General features: G+C 42.4%; 1 protein-coding gene across 3 annotated transcripts; it reads left to right on the forward strand.

Annotated features, from left to right (window-relative positions):
* Positions 1-12,158: 12,158 nt before the first annotated feature.
* Positions 12,159-14,062, forward strand: rps16 (ribosomal protein S16). 3 transcript variants are annotated; one of them, XM_047574698.1, is made up of 5 exons: positions 12,159-12,261; positions 12,351-12,402; positions 12,948-13,049; positions 13,367-13,511; positions 13,872-14,062. In XM_047574698.1, the coding sequence occupies exons 2-5, from the start codon at positions 12,355-12,357 to the stop codon at positions 14,015-14,017; spliced, it is 441 nt and encodes a 146-aa protein (XP_047430654.1). In that variant the 5' UTR covers positions 12,159-12,261; positions 12,351-12,354; the 3' UTR covers positions 14,018-14,062. The 3 variants fall into 3 exon arrangements, with proteins under 3 accessions (XP_047430654.1, XP_047430655.1, XP_047430656.1); XM_047574699.1 differs by having other exon boundaries at positions 12,217-12,278; XM_047574700.1 differs by lacking the exon at positions 12,159-12,261 and having other exon boundaries at positions 12,359-12,406.
* Positions 14,063-22,501: the final 8,439 nt, after the last annotated feature.

Below are 22,501 nucleotides of genomic sequence, written 5' to 3' on the forward strand. Positions count from 1 at the left end.
TGCTAGCTCTTCAAAAATGGACTCCTCTCTAGCAAAGAACCTCATTAGAAAGACTCGTTATATATGAAGGTTTTGACAGTAGTTGTATTATTGTCTGCCATAGGTCTCCAACAGGGGGTCCGCAACATCTAGGGGGTCCACGGAGGTGCTGCAGGTCGGTTCGCAAAATATTTGGTTGATTAGACATTTTGTATATATATTTTCCCAAATCAAATTTAAATTTCTTTAAATACACATTAACGTGAATCCAACTTATTTCAGTAAAGGGATAAATGGAGGTAGAAGACGTTGCCTTCAGCCTCTTCAGTCCCCGAGTGAAACATTAGCAGAACAGAAGCTAACGGTGCAGCTAGCTGACTCCCATCTGCCAACTACTGAGGCCAAAATTACTGGTGTCCCTGCTGCATGTAGCTATGTTTAAAGTTAAATCCTGGAAAAGTCAGTTATTTAGCTATGTTTAAATAATTTAGCTATATTTAGCTGCGTTACGTAGGTGTGTTTTTGGCAGTTGTGCGGCCACCCTACTGTCACACATGTATGAAATTTGAATATCTGAGCCGTGTATTATTTGAATAGATAAATACTGAATGCAAAATGATGATAATGATATATTTATAAATAACACTAAGCCAAGTTTAAGATAGAGTACATATAGTAGGTAGGGGGTTACTACTTAATCTCTCCATCAGTTTGTGGGTTCTTAGCCTGAAAAACATTAAAGACCCCTGTTATATGCAATAGCAATAATGGACAACATGAAAGGAGAAGGAAAGAAAGGACTTAAATTAGTCGACAATGTCAGTATCAAGAAAGATTTTATTGAGGTGCCACTGTACAGTACAGTTTCCTCAAAAAGTCCCCTTTCATACCTACTGTCCTCAGTTATCTCTCATATCAGAACTTACGTAAGCCTGTTTTCTTGATTTAGCCGTCGAAACCCTCTGCCTTCATTATTTCCATCCACGGCGAGTGGAAAAACAGAGCCGCGTTCAGTCTTTAAAGCCCCGGCCCTATCGAGTTTAAATGCCTCTTACACGCTGGGATCTAAACTCAACCGGGTCAGGGTGGTTTGCAGGCGCATTCTCCAAGGTCAAAGGCCACGGATCATCTCATTTGTCAAAGACGGAACTTCAAGGGACTCTGCTTCACACGTTGGGAAGGTTCATCTTTCAATTAACAGGTGTCATATATCTCCTTTCTTTGCCGTTTTGATCTCCTGTGACCTTCCTGAGGTCTACATAAGATATCTGTTGGCTAAAGTGTTTTTCACGACTAGCATCAAACACAGAGAGTCGACCTCCGGTTCACGGACGTCTTTGAAAACAAGTATTTCTGAATTTTTAGTCACTTAATGGTGGAAATCAGTTCTTTTTTCCCTGCATGAAAAATCCAGCTTTTAACTGTTGTACGGCAAATGATGTTCAGCTAAGTTCCATGCACACACTTCACAAAGGAAGCCCTCAAGCTGCGGCTTAAAATAGATAAGTGTTACTTGTGCTACTCAGCTGCACTGAAGCCACCCACATATGATTATTACCCTTTATGCAGCCATCTGACAGCATTATCAGCACCAAGTCCTGCAGCAAGAATAAAGGTTGCAGGAGAAAAAAAAAGAGAGATATGGGTAACTCCCATACTGGAAGGGAAGTAAAAGAGGTTTAATAGAGTGCTGTCGGTTTGGGTTTATGTGTATCTTTGCAACCTTATACCTTGTTTGTTTTGTTTTTAACATAGACGATGAAAATGTGTTTTTAATTTTTCCAATGTGCAAATGCAAACACATTCAGTTTTATGTTTCAGAGATGGAGGCCTGATTAGTGAAGTGCTCCTCTGTGAAGTGGTTTAAATTTAGAGTGCACAACAAATTGGGTCAAGGCAGTTTTTAGTGCCAGTTTTCACAATCCTCATCTCCCGTGTGTCCACCACCAGCACATCCATAAGAATGAAAATCGAGTGCATTTTGGACGTCGTCTCGGACGCACTGTGGCGTTTCTATCACAGTGACCTATACTGTGCTGTTTGACTGAGCTGCGTTATCTGTTAGCCGTGGGCCTCGCAGCAAGGTGTGGCCGCGTTATAGCCGACGAGGTGATGACTGACGCTTATCATCGTGTGTGGTGACTTTCAGCAGCCCCAGTCGGCTCCAACCTGGACCGGAGCAGAGGATGATATCGCTGGTTTGAGTGGAGATCTTCCAATTGCAGACAAGAAACACCCATAGACTCGTCCAGTGTGAACATAAATGGTGCGGTAGCTTAGCATAAAGACTGAAATTTAGTCTGTAGCTATGTCTATAAAAACATAGCTACAAACTCCAACTCCATTAACACATCTCAAGTTGCTAGTCAGACTTTAAACAATGCCAGGAACACATAACAGACAGTCTTTGCCCGGATATTTTTATCTCTTATCCGACTGTCCCCTGGCTGTTGCCCCAAAGTCTATCAAACGTTAGCTAAAACGCTCTTTATAAAATGAATTACCATACTTTTAATTCATCTGTTCAGAAATAACAAGTCAAAATATCAAGTTCTGACCCTAGGGGGCTAAATTATTATTGGCTAAAATAAGCTAAGCTAGCTCTACTCGCTAGAGCTACATTGAGTATGTCAGCTACGCTAGGCTAAGTCAGCTGTACATTTTTTTAATCAAAGTCAATAATGGATAGAGTACATTAGCTAAAGGTAAGCTAAGCAATGTATTGTTTGTTTTTATTATTTAAGTGTCTATTGTCTGGAGCTGAAGTCTTAGCTAAAATATGGCAAGCTAGCTCTACACATTTAAGCTAAGTGGCTACTGGCTAGAGGCATTAGAATGAGTTTAGGTAGACTGAGCTAACTTTTTATATTTGAGTTATGTGGCTACTGGCTAGAGCTACAGTAAGTATAGTAGTTTTGGTACGCCAAGCTTAATGTTTATATTTAAGCTAAGAAAGTATGCCAAGCTAGCTCTACATATTTAAAATAAGTGGCTACTGGCTAGAGGTATTAAAAAGAGTTTATGTAGGCTGAGCTAACTTTTCATATTTAAGCTACACAGCTACTGGTTGGAGCTAATGTACACATACTGCCTTAGGTAGGTGAAGCTAACTTGGCATATTTAAGCTAAGTGGCTACTGGCTAAATATAATAAAAGGTGCTAACTTTTCATATTTAAGCTACACGGCTACTGGCTGGAGCTACTGTACACATATGAGCTTAGGTAGGTTAAGCTAACTTGGCATATTTAAGTTAAATGGCTACTTGCTAGAGCTACAGCAAGTATAGTAGTTTAACCTAAATGTTTGTATTTAAGCTAAGAAAGTATGCCAAGCTAGCTCTACATATTTAAGCTAAGTGGCTACTGTGTAGAGACCTTAAAAGGGGTTTAAGTAGAGCTAACTTTTCATATTTAAGCTACCCAGCTACTGGCTGGAGCTACTGTACACATATTAGCTTAGGTAGGTAAAGCTAACTTGGCATATTTAAGCTAAGTGGCTACTGGGTAGAGCTACAGTAAGAATATATTTATATTTAAGAAGCTGAGAAAGTACGCCCAGCAAGTTATACATATTTATCTAATAAAATTAGCTGAGGTGGGTGGCTACTATCTAGAGTGAGGGTTTAAGCCACATTTAGCGAATAGATGAGAGAGTGCTATCAAAACACTACCATGTATTTCCCAATACGGTGAACAAAATGTTGAACTGTTCCTTTAATTAACACTCCTTTGAAGCCAGAATAGACATTAATATGTAGGCGAAGCTCTCTAATGGAGACGTAGGACAGGCAAAACAAGTCCTTGAACTGTGGCCACACAAAGAATCCAGTCTGACAGTGGAACAAATACAAACAAACACAACCTGAGGAGCAGTCAGGAAGTGTAATCCAAGATAAACAATCTGATTTATTTTTAAGGCCCGTGTGACATCATCATAGCAACCTCCAGCGGCGGGCGGACGCTAAAAATAGCAGAGACGTCAAAGCGCTGGTACATATATGTCCATGAAGTGTGCGGAGAACATTCCCCAGATAACAGCAGATGGCTCGTAGATCGGAGCCTCGTGCGGAAAAGGGGTGAAGATCTCGGGCCGCACACGCCCGGGCGCATCACTGCTCTCCGGCTCACCTGGGAAAAAGCCTCAGAAATGACGGGGGCCCGTGTTTATAAAGTGGTTCTTGACCCCTATCGCAAAGGCAATGATGGAAAAAAAAAAAACTTGCTCGCTGAAACATAAAAGACGGCAGCTGCAGTAGAACGCGTTTTATTTAGACATGAAGAAGTGCCGAAATAAAAATATTTCACTCTTAGGTAAGCGCAACTTACAAAAGGCTACTTCTGCATGTCCTGTTGCCACCGCAATGTTGCATTTCCTGCTCATTTCTCCTTTTGCTTTGCAACAAAGAGGAACTTTGCAGCAGTTCCACGACTAATATTCTTTTTTTTTTTTTTTTTAAAGTATGAAAAAAGCAGAAGAACTCAAGGAAATCCTATCTTTCCTAACAAGCCTTTTCCAGGCCACTGATGGATGGAGGCCTTATTTCAAGCTCAGTGAAGTCATCAGTGTCGTGTGTTGCGCTCATGTGCATGATGAGTTTGGCCAAAGCCTGGCTCTAATCTGCCGGGCTTCTCCTGCGCTGCTCGAGGAAGGAGGAAAGAAAAAAAAAAAAAACGAAACTAAAAAAAAAAAAAAAAAAAAAAAAACATAAGATGAGGAGGAGGGGGTGGGCAGGGGAGAAAAGGAAAGAGTCCACGACATCATCTCTCCAGGCCTTTTAAGGAGCTCTCCAGCGGAGGGCTGAGAGCGCTGGCCCACTTTCCCATCAGAGCTTCCCAGCCTCGTCTCCTCTCCCCCTGGGAGCCTGGAACACAGAGTGACTGAGCACAGACGAGCTAAGAAACACAATCTGGATATAATACGCTCTCAAAAAAAAAAAAAAAAAAAAAAAAAACGCTTGACAAGACAAGACGGCTGCATGACGCGGCGATCGTCGCAGGGAAACGAACCACAAGTTGTAGCATGCGCTTTTCCTGCTCCTGTCATCGTTCCTGTCATGCGGCCTGTGTGCATGCATGAGAGAGAGCTGCACACATACATCACACAGTGCATGCAATCATATTCATCACTGTGTTGTTGTTGAAAAGGCCAGAGCAGGCAGGCCGGCCGGAGCTCAGTGTTCCCGAGCCCATCTGATACAAAACACAGTAGAGATGGAAAAAGGAAAAAGAGCGGAGAATAAGGAAGTCTTTGCTGAGGAGGTGACCCTCTCTGGGTCTGTCGCTGAGACACGGCCGCCGCCGCTGCTGCTGCTGCCTCATTCATGACCTCAGACCAGAGTCGACCCACACACACACACACAGAAAGGGGGTGAGATGGAGGAAAGTTGGTAAGGGCGATGGAACAAGAGAAGAAGGAGTGTGATGGAGCAGATTGTGTGGGCGAGCCGAGTGTGACTGAGGGAGATTGATGGGGGGGAAGTACCGGTGCGTGTGTGACAGAGCGGGCGACTGGCGAATGAAAGGCTGTTGTGTTGGCAAGTTTTGGCCCTGCTCTACCGGCAGATCGCATTCAGCTATCGGCTCGTCATCCTGCGAACAATGAGACACACACACACATGATGAGTCCTCCGACATAGAAACAGCCATCGGACATAATCATCTAACGTTATTCTCTAATATTAAGCTTAGATTGACAGGTCTAGTGTGAAACAGTGCGCTTCACGTTAATGTGAATTTAAAGAAATTTAAATTTGTTGCGACCCTCCTGCAGTAACTTCACGGACCCCCGAAGACCTATGATTTATGTTATTAAGTTTCAAGTTTGATGAAGCAAAGCCACAATCAAAAGTAGATAAAACATGAGGTAGAAATGTATAAAAGGTACATGTAAGATATAAGATGAAAGGAGAAAAGTATTTGTGTATGCAATATACAAGAATATGAAAATATAGGGTAATATAATATTAATATAAATTGTGTATGAGGATATAAAGATATAGGGAAAAAGGGATATATAATATACAATGATATATGTTGCTAAATATGACCGATGTAAAGTCATATTGATATAAAAAAAAAACTATTCACATTAGAATTTATATTTCATTCATTTCATTGAAAGGTTTCATTCATTATAAGATTATAAAGAAAACAAATCTCACATAATCCAGGAAGGTTTCTGAGAAATTTCTGACAGATGATGAAAAAAATAACATATGATATTTTATAAAGTGGAACCAAAATGCAAAAATAAAAGCGTAATCAGGTTACAGTCTGACGCCAAAATAACTCGTGGTTGCAGCAAACATATATATATATCTGGGTGATTTGTTGAATGAACCAGTTACACTACAACTCGACCTACTGCCATTTATAAATATAAATCATTATTTTGCGATTCAGTATTAAGCTATTCAAATAATACACAGGTCCAAATATTCATGTTTTTATTTCAAACATGTGGAGAGTGACCGTGCCGTAACATTTTTCATACAAAAAAACTGTATAAAAAATGTCTAATCAACCACAGATTTTGTACAGTACCTCCGCGGGCCCCGTAGGGTTTTCGGACCCCCTGTTGAAAACCTATGCACCACATTATTATAAAGTCATTACAGGATAGTGAGTCCTTTTTCAAAATTCGTTTTTCTACTTAATTTTGAAGTGAACAAATGGGATGTTAAAGGTTATTTTCTCATTTTAACCTGAAGTGATGCTCAAATCATATAAACTGTGTGTAAATATGCCAGAAACGATTATCAAAGATTATTTAATAAAATAAAATAAAATTTTAATTGCACCTGGAGGCGCTGATCCGCGATTTACGACCACAAAATTACCTGTTGTGATCGTAAAACACCTTTTATCTCCAGAAACCCTTCGATATGAAGACACACTCAGACGCAGGGTTAGTTCAGACCAACAAAGGAGAGTCTCGTGCCCTCGTGAGAGCGTTGCATTCTGGGAGGGAGAGACCAACGGCGCACTTCTGCGTTATCCCGTGGCCCCAACTCCAAGGCCAGATGGAAGTTGACAGAGCGCGGGACAGCTGCGAGGCCCGTCGCTATGCGGTAAATGCGTGCAGAAATAGCCAAATTAATGGAAGGGGCTCAAGTCCAAAACCAGGGTTCAATACCGGGCTACATTTTAGTGCTATGAGCTGTCATCCAGTCAGGCAGACGTCAATATTTACCGCTGCCATGGCACGGGCAACAAAAGAAAGGGGTGGTGGCACATCTAGGGGCGAATTTAGGTGGAGGAGGATTGGTGCACCGCTTCGGTTTGCTGGTAAGAGACCTGGCATAAATACAGCTAAGCGATGCTCACCTAACTGTGCGAGAAGCTGTAGTGGAAACTCTGAGGCAGGCGCTGCACTGTAAAAATCGTAAAAGTTAAAAATAGTAGAGCAAAGCCAAATTAAGTGCTCCAGTTGTTACCGGGGATAATCCTTCTAATCCTTCAAAGCAGTTATAAACGCATGTTTTGAAAGTGTTGCTATATGGTGTGTTCAGGTGCATTTTTAAAAACCGGAAAAAAAAAAAAAAAAGACGAGAGCGAGCTATTTGTGGATCTTTGCAGAAAAAGGATATAAAAGGTACCTGTTGAATCGCATCGCTCTCGGCCTGCAGATCCACGGGCCCTCAGGGAAGAGGACACTTTTCTGCCTCGTGAGCCCCCCCCACCCACCACCACCACTGGTTGCCGCGGCGACCGGGCTTCTGTGTACCTCACAAAACCTTTTCTCGCGGCCCTCCAGGCCTCTCCGCCTACCGGGGGTTTCAGCAGATCCTCTCCTTCTGCTCGGAGGGAAACTTCAATTACCGGCAACACTTTTTTAAACCACCGCAAGGCCTATTATGGTCAAATGAGCCGCTACGGCCGGCCCGGGGAACGGCGTCTCCTCCCCTGTAAATCTGAGAGCGTTGTCTCATGCTCGGGGGCTGCTGTGACAGGGCGAGGTCGAGGGGTCGCGCCTCCAGGTGATGTGTTTCCATAAGGCCGCCGAGAGGAAATGCACATATATGGCGCTGTCTTTATTTATTGCCGTCTCTTTTTTTTTTTTTTTTTTACTGGACTCCTTCTGCGAGCTCTGCACCTCTTCTAAAAGGGTGAAACTCGGTGTCTGTGTGGGATTTTTTTTTCGGTCTTGGATCCGTGCGCCGGGATTTTTTATCTCCCGTGTGTTTACAGAATAACTTATAATGTGGGTCTTCTGAAGGTGAAAATACCTCTGCCCGGAGCAGTAATCTGAGAGCGTAAATGGCTGCGACGTCTGGACACTGTAAGATGTAACCTGACAGTTAGTAACACAAAAGGATTGTGAGCCTCGGCGGTCTGCTCCGCGCGCCGGGAAATCGGGGACGATTGAGCAGCTTCCTACGCAGACGGCGACAAACACAGGTTTATCTGGAAGCTTATCAGCCCGAACCCGGCTCCCGACTCAGCGTTTCCTCTGTCTGCACGACTCCGGTGTGGACGTTGGCGCTCTCAGGCCGTAGCTACGTCTGTCGCATTTATCTGTTGGCTTATAAACTCTTTAAAACCGAAATGGGAAAAAAGCAGAAGGAGAAAGGTCTAGAAAAGGCCAGGTCCTTCGTTTAATCACTCTCCTCAAACCACTTGGCTCCATTTGCCGTGACAAGAGCATTAGGGAAACGCTCTCCAAACACGTACTGGACACCATCAGTCGTTTCACACGGAACTTTTTCTTTTTTCGCTGTTGCTCCGCTCCCAATTTGCTTCTGAAGAGAAGCAGCCCAGTGAATTTAGAAAACCGCTCTAAAGTTGCACTTCAAAATCATTTATAAAAGCTATAAATCAAATCTGGTGAGGGGGTTACGGCCACAAGCAAAGGCCACGTTTACACGAATCCAATTTTTGGGCGAAACCGCATCGGTTCTGCCTACTGTCAATAGCCGGGCTCACATGGAGCCATATGCAGATATATACAGAAGGCCAAACCCGATGAAAATGCTCCACATAAACACCTTAATCGGAATAAACAGGCCGGGCAGAATATTCATTTTTCCAAACCGATCGGAAGCCGTGTAAACGGTGAATCAGAACGAACCCAGGCTCCGTTCTGTCTGAGCGTGCTCCGTCTGGACGCAAAAGCGCACTGATGTTTCCTGAACTGGTGCGCGGCTCCGCGGAGAGTTTGTTTTTATTAACAACTCTGAAAGAACGAGTCATTATCACACACTTAGACGGCAGAAAAAAAAATAGAAATGACGAACTGTTTGACCTCTTAACGTTCCGCTGGGTCGTTCATGGGATGGCAGTGGTTTTTTGTTCAAATCGAAGCTCGGTACACAAGTTGTGTTTGAGTGAATGCTGCATGCAATATGTCGTTGGAAAGCTCATTTTTTCCGATTTCATTGATATAAGCCTTTATATGAGTCAACCAACACAGCTGACGCAACCAACACATTTTGTTCAAAACAATAAAAACGAGTAACAAGCTAAAACTCAACGGAAAAGCCTCATATCGATCCAACGATCAATATCATCCAGGTCAAAACAATATTCCGATATATAAGGGTCCAAACAATTTGAACTGGAAGTAAGTAAGACTTCATGCTATGATATTTTTGTGTTATCCAGATGAGATCAGTCCTCAGTTTCCTCTGAAGGTATCAGATAGCAAAAAAACATTCAGGCGGACCCAACAGCTTCTTATTTTTAACTGTGTGAGAACTTTGATTCCTCAAGAACAAAACCACTTGCAGTGATTCTGATAGAAACTTCAGAGTCTTAGCTCTCAAGAGAGACCAAGACCATGCGTGAGCTCCAAACTGTTCGCGAACAGCATTGAATTGACTTTGGATATGTCCTAAATAGGTGTTATTCTGCAAAAAAAAAAGCAGGAATGGTAAAGGGGTTAAAAAGGTCAACCAATAAATCATTGATGCTGGGATGGCCCCTGATTTAAGGAGTTGGTGGAGACCCAAAAAGAGCTACAAGAAAAATGAATCCTGCTCCATCAGGTGGAGAAACAGCTCCAAATGAACACTAATGGTCTGCTTAGCTAATCGCTAACGTTCACCATAACAAGGTGATTCTACGGTGGAGTTTAACTGCTCGTCCCACGGCCTCTACGTGGCGAAAAAGGGAATCAAAGCTGCAGGTTAAAGCTTGGAAACACATGCACCCTGAGGAGCATTCAAATCGTCTCTGGCACAAATTAAACCCGGCGCACAGCACAACCTGCACACGTATCCGAGAGTCCGGTGCAGCGCCGAGTAGAGACAAGCAAGCAGCAGAATTCATTATCCCTCTGGAGCGGCTCATCAGCAGGCAGCCCCTATAGGGGAGCATGCATTCCCTCTGACAATAAAAGAAGCCAGGTGCCTGTTCGCCCGTGGCCGACACTATAAACACCGCTCTCGTTGCAGTAAATGTCAGGCATAGGTAGGCACTGCTCACTGCACACATGACTCTCGCCACTGTATACAGATTCCCAAGATGCTATCTATCTTCAGTCCTTCTCTGACCCAGGAATGGCCCTCCCGCTTCCCTCCTTTAAGGGTAAGTTTTCTTTCTTCCCCAGCGAGTGCGTGTGCGCTCCTGAGTCTTGACAAGTGTCCCCTATCAAAGCGCTATAGAAAAAGGCGCCTGCTGCAGCTCGATCGCATTAAGTCATCCCCCGCAAATACTCCTTTTGTTTTTGTCAACTGCACATCAACGCTGAATCATGAGAAAGTGGAAAAGGGGACGCCGGCTTCCTCCCACAAACTGCAGGGTTTCGTTCGGTCATGTCAACATTGTCCAAGATTGTGGTCGGATCAAAGGACGTCTCTTGCGCAGGACAACGGCTTGAGATTCCGCGTCCAAAAAGATCCCCCCCTCCTTCCCCTCCTCCTCCCGTCACACACACAACCCGCCACCACTTCCTTTTTCCCATCTCACATCCCGCTCCCGTCCCCTGACCCCTCCGGCTCCTCGGGCCCCATGCGGAGCCGAAACGGCACGACCTCTGCGGTCGGACTCGGCTCAAGCTTAAAATTTAGGTTTGACGAAAGCCAAGCGACTGTGTCGAGTTTGTGCAGCCTGACGTAACCTGTCAGGCTCAAAACGCTGGCAAGATGAATGCAGCGATTTCTGCCAGGCGGCTTCTGGCCGGATGATACAACCTTGCCCCCAGCTGCACTGGCAATGACTTACACTTAAAACGGTGTGGTTCCCGTAGCCAACACCAGAGGGTACTGTTGTTTGGAGCCGGAGGAGCAGACATGTCTTACACTAACAAACAATTATCAGCATGGTTTACATATTGGGTACAGCTTATCACTATTTATAGAAACAACCCTCCGAGGAAACTAACATTACTATTTTTCCCCGATACTGTGCCCTGACCCTCCTCCTCTAATTGGCAGCAGAACAGTGCTTCTTCTTCTTCTGGTTTTTATTGTTTAGACAGCTACTTTGCTCTGTTGAGAAAACCCATTCATCTCTGTGTTTTCGCATGCTTCCAGCCTTCACATCTTGATTGCTATACACAGTTTGTGGAGTAGATACTGTCAGAGTACAAAGCAAATCCTTTTTAAATGTCTCAGCTGGTCTTTGTAAATTGTAAATTTTTTTTTTATTATGGCTGTCATATCGAAAGCTATTTTGTGAAATAGCAACACATCCATGTAGATACGAAAAATAACAACTTATTATTATCTTTCATTGGTGGACTTGATCTTGTAAACAGATTCAGATTGACTGGATTCCTAAAATATTAAAAGCTAATTTATATTTTAAAAATGGTAATTATGTACCAGATTCATAAAACCATTTCAATTCATGTCAGTCTATTTTTTTAATATTCGCTTATTTTAATTCCCTTATGTCATAATTCTACATTGTGTATTATTTTATTTCAATTTTTTTTATGTTTATTTTTTTTATCTTTTTTACAATATATTTTGTGTGGTGTCGCGTGCCTACCTACATAGCTGCTGCAAATATGAAATTTCACAGTTTGTTAGGAATAAAGCATCTATCTGGGGAAAATAACGAGTAAAATCTGCTCTAATTTGGAATAAAAGACCTTACATTACAGTATCTCCTGACATATGTTGCAAACGCGTAAAAAATATACGTAAATGCGCCTTAAGTCTGTCTGTGAATCCTGCAACAAAACGTCATGCCAAACAAAATAGAAAATGGAGGTAGAGCGACAGCGCATGTCGCAAACCCTACCGCAAAGCAGCTTGAATTGTCGTCCTCCAGCCCCTGATGTTCGGCCTCTGAAACCCCGTCGGTCTCTTCGTACGGCACCCCTAGCTGTGGACGGTGTGTGCTTTATACTGGTCCGTGAAAATACATGAAATTATACGTTTTCTCTGCTTTCTAATGTAAGTGTTGTTCTGTGTGTGTTCCAGAAACATGCCAGCTAAAGGCCCTCTGCAGTCTGTCCAGGTGTTTGGACGTAAAGTAAGTAAATTTGTTAAGTTTAATCCACGTGCGGTGTTGTGGCTACACCGCCTCGCTAGCGGACACAGGCTAAAGAAGCTAAACATAGCGGCGTTGGCTCTTAGTTTTACACCGATACCCGCTAGTAATTACACCGTTATGTAGTCAATTGTGTGTCTAAGGAGTGTTAAAACTTAACACGAAGTCGAGCTGCCGCTTAAACTGAGCTCATGTGAACTTTTCGCTGGATTACCGCACCGGTTGGTAGTGCTGTGAATCGGCTAGGCTAACTAGCCCCAGTTGCTGGCAGTGTGTTAAGCTCTGTTACAAAAAAACAGAATGACAACTTTAATTTTGTTCTACACATCCTTTTATACACTTAAATGTTCAACTATAGAGTTGAATGATACACACTAATAATATAAAGTCACCACATGGCCCTAGAAATGAGTTATCAACCGGGACATTAGACTTCGATCATTATGGGTTTAATTTAATGTGTAAAGTGGTTTACATGCGTTGCTAAATGTCACATATTTTAATGACATCTGTTGTTTCTATCGTAGAAAACCGCCACAGCAGTTGCCCACTGCAAGAGGGGGAATGGCCTGATCAAGGTGAACGGCAGACCCCTGGACATGGTGGAGCCAGCCACTCTCCAGTACAAGGTGAGTCCGATTGAGAGGGATGAACATCAGGTTACACATCTGGAGACTGGACAGGAGCCTCTGTATCTGGAGGGAGGGAGGGAAGGCCACATGATGAGGGTGATGTTTGCACCCAGTCCCTTCCTGGTGGAGAATATGGCCTTTTTGTTGTCATGTGGTTCTTGTAAAAAAGCGTTTTTCCTCCACGAATCTACCTCTGTATATTTTAAAATATTAAACGAGGATTATGTTATGTAACAGTCTTGGTTCCGTTATGTTTGACCTACTATAGGTTGAATTGTAACTGTAACTCATGACTCTATATTGTCCCTTTTTAGCTTCTGGAGCCAGTGCTGCTGCTGGGAAAGGAGCGTTTCGCTGGAGTTGACATCAGAGTCAGAGTGAAGGGCGGTGGACACGTCGCACAGATCTACGCTATCCGCCAGGCCATCTCCAAGGCCCTGGTCGCATACTACCAGAAGTGTAAGTATTGAAAATTTCTACTGAGCGCAAACATTTTTTTCTTAAAACTGTATATAATTGCTATATATATCTGGACATTTATTTTATTCTTAGCTTGTCGAAGTCAGAATTTGGCCCAGTTAATTTGCATTATTACATTTGAACATGGTACCTGTGTAGTTATCAGAAATGCACTAAAGCTGTCAGGATGTGGGAGCTTCAGGCCTTTTTTGTAAGAAGCATCTAGAAAGTAACTATGGTTTGGATACAGATCTGCTTTGATTTGTATGTGTAGCTTTGTTATGTAGACTATAATAACATTGACTTATAAAGAAGCAGATGCAGCGCAGAATAACCTGACGTGCCTCTGTCTTCCTGCAGATGTTGACGAAGCCTCCAAGAAGGAGATCAAGGACATCCTGATCCAGTACGACAGGACCCTGCTGGTCGCCGACCCACGTCGCTGCGAGTCCAAGAAGTTCGGTGGACCCGGAGCCCGCGCCCGCTACCAGAAGTCCTACCGTTAATTTCTATGTACATTTTCATATAATAAATTCGGAGGAACAAAGAAACGCGTTTGGTCGTTGTCATTTATCGACGTGGCGATTATTTTTGGACTTGGTGCTCGCTCACAGTTGAAGGTTGTTCGGGTTGCTAGGCACCAGCAGCCAGTGTATACTCTCAGTTGTATTTAATGAGTGGAAAGCTGTGTGTGAAGTAAGCAGGCTGTCAGCTGTGTTGAGAAAGAACATGAGCAGCAGCAGCAGCATCCTCTCCTGAAGACGGTCCAAGGTAGAAGTAACTGAATCTAACCTTGACCTGTGGGTGCTGATCCAGAGCAGTGAAGGTTTGTTTATGTGGATTATTTCTATACACCTACATATTATAAAGGATCCTGACTCATGACAAAAATGTTCGTATGTGTGTGATCGACTTCTCAGCTGTTGGGACATGACTGAGATTTGGTTTAATTTTACATAGATTTTTAAATGGCTTTTTTTTAAGAAAAAAAAATTATTTTAATGTTGAGGAAAGAACGTGTTTGTAATTGGAGATACTTCTTAGCAGCAGACTCTGGATGGTTTGTACAGTTGGAGGGTAAAAAGAAAGCAAGATACATAAATGAATTGGTCTGTAAGAGAAATATGACTGACTTTTTTTTTTTTTTACAGCATTTACGTTTAACATGAATCCATTTATAAAAGCAATAAAAAAGAAAACATAGAAGGGGATGAAATATTCTTATAAACACTAAAGAATATAATACAATGTAAATGGACTTTAAGTGATACATGAGGAAAATTACTTGGTCGCAGGAGCCTCGTTGCACATAAAATTAAACGCAGTTAAGGGAAAATAAGATTAGATTAAAGCGAAATAAAAACTAGTGTAATCAAAAGAAATGTATTAAAAAATTAAAAGTGAAGTTGTATTTGTTGCTCTGGTATATTTGTGTTTTCATAGTTTGTAAAATTATGCATATTAACATATTAACAGTTCATCCCCATTTTCTGATTTTTCATAAATCATGAGGGAAAAGGAAGCAGTTTCCAAAATGTATACACACACACACACACACATATGTATATATATATATATATATATATATATATATATACGTATTAAACTGAATGAATTGGTAGTTTATATCGTATGTGTGAGATTGCGCCGATACACCAGCAGATGGCGCCATAAGACAGCGAAAGATTCACACGTGTTTCCTTCACCGTTAAAAAGGCTTCTCCACTGGCTTGTTGCCATTTCAGAAAAGATAAATTATTCATGTATGCAGTATCTATATTTACCATCTATATTTGAGGCAGATAAACCTGAAATGCGCCTCGTCTTTGCCTTTGTCCCTGAACTGAATTAGCTTTTTTTTTTTATATATATCCCCACATGTAAATTCTGACTTTTGTTCTGCACTCATGTTGGTTTGTTTTTAAAACTGAGCACACAGCAGTGTTGATTGGACGGAAACACTATCAAATTTCATTATTCCAGCCGGTGGTTTAATTGTATTTTTTGTTCTCTGCTCAGTTAATTTGCACTTCAACGCCGACGCAGCCTCCGTCCTCGCGATTTGTGTCCGAGGGGACATTTTTACATAAAATTGCAGCGCTCTTTCCTCACTTTTCGCTGCTGATTGCTTGTTACCACCTATTTTTTTTTTGTTACTCCTGCTGAAGCACAAACACACAACCCTCCACCACCACCACAACAACAACAACAGTTGTAGTGAGATGAGGTGAGCTGAGGCCCAGATGTTGTTGGGCCTCTCTGTGGGCAGCCTGCAGCAGCCGTTCTCGCTCCGTGAGCTCCCGGGAGGGTGGGGTGAGGTGGGGGTGGTTTTGGTGGTGGTGGGGGGGCCTGTTTACAGCCCTCCAATAATCAACACAGCAGGGAAACCCACTCCCCCACTGCTACCGTTGTTTACTACTGTTTATTTTCTGCCGCCTCACCCTTAAAGGTCGTGTAGTGCTACATCGGGGACGTTCTGCACCTGTGGAAATGGATTCTGCAGTAGTGAAAAAAAAAGAAAAAGAGGCCTGGGCCATGTTTTCTCTGGACAGAAGAGTGAGCTGTCACTGCTATTTTACTTCAAAATAAAAGGCGCGAACGAATGGCTTTAGAAATGCCTGTTAAATTAACTACTAATGATTTACAAATAAGGCAAAAGCAATTATTGAGAACAACTCATTTGAGCTCCGCGGTCTGTCAGTCTCTGTATTGCCTCCTCCGGAAAAAAAAAAAAAAAAAAAAAAGCAAAGCAAGCAATTCATTTCTGTTTATTAGCGCTTTTAATTTGCAAGTGATTATTCACGGTTGCTGACGGCGTCTTTGAAAGTGACCTGTGTATATATATTAATGAGGAATAGCTCATCACGGCGACTTATAGCTGCTTTAAACAGCGTTAATTAACCTTTTATTAGCCATTAATAAAGCTTATAAGCCATTGGTCTTAAACAGGGGGTCTGCGACCCCTAGGGGTTCTGCGGAGGTACTGCAAAATCTTTGGTTGATTACACATTTTTTATATATTTTTATATTTGGGTAAATGTATAATTGTGGGACTTTTTGAGTTTAACATAGTTGACAAGTATCATAGTGACATTTTTATGTGAAGATTCTTCTAAATATTACACATACAACTGTGTAAAATGAAAGTTATTCGTACATATATTGTAGCAACACTGTTGACTACTTTATATTAAATAACAAAAAAGCGCAGGTCATGTGATTTGGATTTAACGCGCTTCCTTGAGAGGTTTGTAATGGGCAACTTAGCTAAAAGCGATTTCTCAGACACAGATATTTGATATTTTCCATATAAAATTTGATATATTGTCCAAAAAGAGTCATGATTATCTCAACAAGAAGAACACAATCCAAACACATTTTGAATAAGCTCAGTTTATTATTATTTAGCTAATTAGAGTTTATTTAGTTGAAGTTGTAGTGATATCTAGTCATTTTTTATTAATGAGTGATTATTTCCATACTAAATAGTTATGGATTTTGTAAAGACATGATAATAATGAATAGAAAAAACATTATTATTATTATTATTATTATTATTAATAATAATATTTAATACAATGTATGCAAGATATATGGACTTCAAAAGTTTTTAATTTGTCCTCACATATTTAAATATCTTTAAATAGACATTAACACGAATCCAACATTTTTTAGTTATTTTAGTTACTAAAAAATAACTAATCTGGTTATTTTAACCAGATCAGGTAATATGAACAATTACCTGATCTGGTTAAAAGTTCATTTTTGACTAATTAATGCAAGGAAATGAAGGAAAAATGAAGAAATCTCAATATTTTGTGGCTTAATATCATTTTTAGTAGCATATGTTTGTCATAAAAGGAAACATACAGCATGTTAGCGTCTGTACCAGTTAGTTTATTTCTGTGATGCTGTGATGCTAAATTCAAGCGAATTCGACCCAAAAAAAACAAAAGGAAATTATCAGTGTTTGAGTTGCGTGTAATTAAGTGCGCAGGGTTTATTCCTTTATGACACACACACACACTTTGCCTAGAGAGTGAACCTAGCACCTGCCTTTCCTCTGTTAACACCTCGGCCTCTGCGGGGTCTCCCAATCACACAAACACTGAGGTGTTAGGCCAGGATGCATTTTAGTCGTCACTTGCAGTTCATCCCCAGCTCTCTTTCGAGAACACACACACACTCCGGCATTAACACATGAAAGAAAAGCACTAATACACTCATACATGCACGCTCACAAAGATCTGCTTCACAAATCAGCCTCATTTCTGCACAATGTTGATTAACATATATTGATCTTGTTTGTGCTTTTGCGCTTTATTCTCCCTGTAAAGGTCGACTCCTTTCCCCTGCACGAGTAAACAACAATTGGTCGAGGGTCGGGGGGGAGTAGAGCAGGGCAGAGCGGGCAGCGGCAAATGTTGGCTCGGTTTCAGAGGAAACGCAGCCTGGCCAGGTGACGTGCTGGTGTTTGGTCTGAGAGCGCTAATAATGAGGGGCTGGCTGCTTATCTGTTGCATTGTCCTTGAGAGGAGCTCAGCTTCAGCTCCGTTTGTCTGTGTGTGAAGAGGGAAAAAAAAAATAAATAAAATGTCTCCACCAGGATTAGAGCCGGACTGAAATCTGCTCCATGTTTTCCCGTCAATACTGTTTTCACAACAATACAAGGAATTACAGGATTATTTTAAAATGCGATGAGCTCTGACAAAAATACGCAATTACATGAAAAGGGGTATGACTAAATAAATGGATGCATGCGCAGTGCAAACATTTTTGGAAATAAAATAAAAATGATTGGGTTTTTTTTTCTCTCTTTTGGGGAATTAACTTTCAGCCTATTGTCTGCAGGGTAAATATCTAACTTAGCGTCCAGTACGGTTGCCAGGCAACCGTTTCAGGCAAAGAAATTGATGTAAGGTCCAATAAAAATTTGTCGCTTGGCATAGCTAGCTGTTTCCTCAAGGCTCCAGTCTTCCTGTTAAGCTAAGCTAAGCTAACCTAAGTTAAGCTAAGCTAAGCTAAGCTAAGCTAAGCTAAGCTAAGCTAACCAATCATCAGAGTGGTATCCATCTGTTCATCTTCAGTAACCCATGACAGGAAAGTAAAAGAAGCACGTTTCCCAGAATATATGCACCGATCAGCCACAACATTAAAACCGGGAGGAGTCATGTGGGGGTGATCCACAGAGGCCCCTCCCCTCAACCCATAGCACCCAAAGACAGACGCCACAGGACACCCTTTGAAGGCCCGTGTCCATTCTCTGATGAGGAGTCACAACTGTTTCGGAGGCACAAGGGAAATGACGGGGTGGTCATAATGTTATGGCGGATCGGTGCAGAAATATCTAAAAGTTGTCATGACACATCAGGCCGATGGTTGACCCTTGGCCGGCGTCACTGTAGCTCCTCCTCAGCCTCCCGGCTAACAGTAGCCGCCCACTGACTTCAGTCTTCGTGATGCGTTCAGGTGCAGCTTTCTGACTCAGAGAGGCACTTGTTGCCCCTGGTTCTCTGATACAGGTTTAAATATCAAGGACCAACTAAATAAGATTCTAATTTAAGGCAAAAAAACGAGAGACACGCTACTCTCGGCATCTTGGTACGAGACCGAACCGCGATTGGAAATGTGCGGAATTTCAAACCTGAAAACACTCACATAAATAAAACAGTGAATAAAACAGCCCTGCAGGTACAGAGGGAAGCAAACACAGAACACAGAAGAAGAAGAAGAAGCAGTGATAAATTGTGCAACAGATTCAGACTGCCCTGAAGTGACTGGCTTTTGTCTGGTCTGTGTGAACAGCGCTCTTGCATGTGCCCCGTTTGCTATTGCAAAGCCACAAAAGAGCAAAAGAGCAGCCACCTGAATATCCCAGATTAACATTTCACAGTTGTGAGTGACAACTTTAAAGTCAGGTCTGTTTATTCCACAATCCCACGCTCCACTTAGCCACCCCACCATCCCCTCTCTGTCTGTTCCCTTAAAGTACCCTTTGTTACCGTTAAGGATTGAGAGAGAACACGGAGCTGATGATGGATTCATCTCATCTGTTTCACTCTGCACAAAGAGGCCTCGCTCTCCTCCCTCTCGGCCTGTTTTTGGTCAGAAAGCAGCCAAAAAAGAGGGCTCCCTGTTACTGACCCGCTCCGTTAGTCACACTCTCTACGGCCAGCATTGACTCATTCCCGACGCATTTAACCTAGACTTGAACTAAAGCAGAATTAGTCCCAGCGGGCCAACGCGGCCGAAACCTTGTTCTCCCATTAAATTCTGCCTCCTCTCTTTTTCCTCCTCCATGTTTCCAGTGTGTTTCCAGTGTTTTTTTCCTGGCTCTGTGGCGCTGGACAGCAGGGTGAGTCGGGTCATGCAGGGGTGTCCCCCCCCCCCATCCGGGGTCATAAGCTGCCTAACGCGCCCTTCAACCTTCACCCCCCGGCCTCAGCTCTGGCCCTGCCGCTCCGATGCCCTACGACAACCTGCAGAGGACCTGCGACGACCCCCCTCCCTCCTCCTCAGGGGTCAGCTCGGATCTCTTTTTAGTGAAAACACACACCTTCTGTGAGGAGATTATTAGAGATGGGATTCCAGGCGGCTTTGAAAGGGGTTGTCTTTCACCCTCGGCACGTTTTTTGTTGTCGTTTCTTTTGGTGTCGTGATTAAAGGGGGATGTCGGCATAGGTCAAACTTATATATTTTCATTTGTGTGTTCGTTTGCTGCACAATTGTTATACACAAATTTAGAACTTTTTTAGCTTCATGTGGCGCACGGTTTGAAAACATTAAATCAAAATTATGGTTACACTTTTTATATGTCATCTTTCAGTGTCTGGCCTTAAATAAACAACCAACAAAAATTAAAATTAAAATTGTTGATGACTCATCCTGCACTCAGGGGTGTTAACTGCACTGACATGTTTTTATACGTATATACCGTAGACTCTTGCACTACCTATACACTTGTCTATAGCCCAACAATGACAAAAAATTTAATTTTGTAGGAATTTTTGATGCTATTTTATAGTTCATTATTACTGTAAAATAATCTAAAAAATGTAAATGACTCTTCCTGCACTCAGGGGCATGTTTTTATACGTATATACCGTAGTCTCTTGCACTGTGCATCACCTACACACTAGTCTCAAGCCCAGCAATGACAAAAATGTAATTTTGTAGGAATTAATAATGATATTTTATAGATCCTGATGACTCATCCTGCACTCAATGGTGTTAACTACACTGACATGTTTTGATATGGATATAGTATCTTGCACTTTCAATCACCTATACACTAAAGCCAAACAAAAATATCACTTTGTAGGAATTCTTGATGTAGTTCATCATAGTTAGTTGTAGTTCATCATTACCGGAAAACAATTTAAAAATGTAAATGACTCATCCTGCACTCAGGGGCGTCTATTACACTAACATGTTTTATACGTATATACCGTAGTTTCTTGCACTATGCATCACCTATACACCTGTACAAAACCCAGCAATTACAAAAATGTAATTTCGTAGGAATTAATAATGATATTTTATTGTTCCTGGACATCTACTTAAAATTATTGATGACTCATCTTGCACTCAGGGGCGTTAACTACACTAATGTGTTTTCATACGTATATACCGTAGACTCCTGCACTACCTATACACTTGTTTAAAGCCCAACAATGACAAAAAATGTCATTTTGTAGGAATTTCTGATGCTATTTTATGGTTCATCACTACTGGAAAACAATTAAAAAATGTTGATGACTCATCCTGCACTCGGGGGCGTGTACTAATTTTGAAATTTCACCTCTCCTTTGTCTTTGCCTGCTCAGACCACAAAGACAAAGTCTGTGTGAAATCAAATTTAATGTCCAAGTGTTTTCATATATATATAAAAGTTATGTATCCTGCACTAAACGTCACCTACACACCAGCCGAAAGCCAAACAATCACCAAAAATGCAATGTTGTAGACACATCTTGATGTTATTTTAGAGTTTAAAATAAAACTCGATGACTCATCCTGCACTATTGGACGTGTACAAGATTCGCAAAATCTTTCTCTTGCAAACGCTTTAATTCCATAAATGCATCAAAAATGACTTTTCTTTTTTTTATTTTTTTCGACAAAAAGAGCAAATAACTCACGTCCCGCGATGATGAATCGTCTAATATCACTTAACGCTGCTAAAATGTTAACGCCCGCATCAGGGGTGAGGGGGCGGGGGGGCAGGTGAATTTTATTGCCGGCGCTCTCATCACTCGATCGGCCGCGTTTTGGCAAACCTCCCAAAAACCTGTTGCACTCCTGTGAGGGGATTTGACCTCCTAGTCCGCTGCACTAAATGCTGTGTGGAGCACATGAGCCGCTTGACTCGGACCTGTCAGGAAGGGCTGTGAAGAATGTTACTGTGCGAGAAGACTGTGAATTGATTGCGCCCCCCCTCCACCACCACCTCCACCCCAAAACGCCCTCAGTGTGCCATCCTGCGTCGACTATGGATGTGTTTCGGGGCCTGTCACATGTGGAGGTAGCGGGACATGGCTAATTAAATGGAGTAGAAGCTGTTGAAAGGGGCTGGACGCTGCCAACACGAGAGGACTTGACACCCATGTGTTCTTGTTTCGAAAAAGGGAGAAAGGGGGCAAGCGTGACGGAAGCATTGGGAGGGGGGGGGGGGGCCCCCACATCGAAGCGCCCCGCCTGGCTGCCAGAGCTCAGTCATGGGGCGAGGACCCGCGGGGAGGAGGAAGAGCTGGTAAACTGGTAATGGAGGAGGGTGGTGTTAATATTAACTGCAATTCCAGACCTGCAACTGCAGCCTTTTTTACATTTCCTACTGCACACACACACACACACACACACACACACGAAAGAGAAAGAGAGAGGGAATACACACATTCCAAGAGAAAGGGATGGGAGCGTGACAATCGGGAAACAACGGTTGTTAGTTACAGAAAATGCATTACGGCGTGAGCCCGGGCAGCGCAGCGAAC

The sequence above is a fragment of the Mugil cephalus genome, chromosome 22, assembly GCF_022458985.1.
Source record: "Mugil cephalus isolate CIBA_MC_2020 chromosome 22, CIBA_Mcephalus_1.1, whole genome shotgun sequence".
Taxonomy (NCBI): Eukaryota; Metazoa; Chordata; class Actinopteri; order Mugiliformes; family Mugilidae; genus Mugil; species Mugil cephalus.

Bases quoted from the DNA above. Each gene is read 5' to 3' on its own strand.
- rps16 (XM_047574698.1), top strand. From the start codon at position 12,355: ATGCCAGCTAAAGGCCCTCTGCAGTCTGTCCAGGTGTTTGGACGTAAA. The intron at 13,050-13,366 runs GTGAGTCCGATT...GTCCCTTTTTAG, and splicing joins CAGCCACTCTCCAGTACAAG to CTTCTGGAGCCAGTGCTGCT. The intron at 13,512-13,871 runs GTAAGTATTGAA...GTCTTCCTGCAG, and splicing joins GGTCGCATACTACCAGAAGT to ATGTTGACGAAGCCTCCAAG.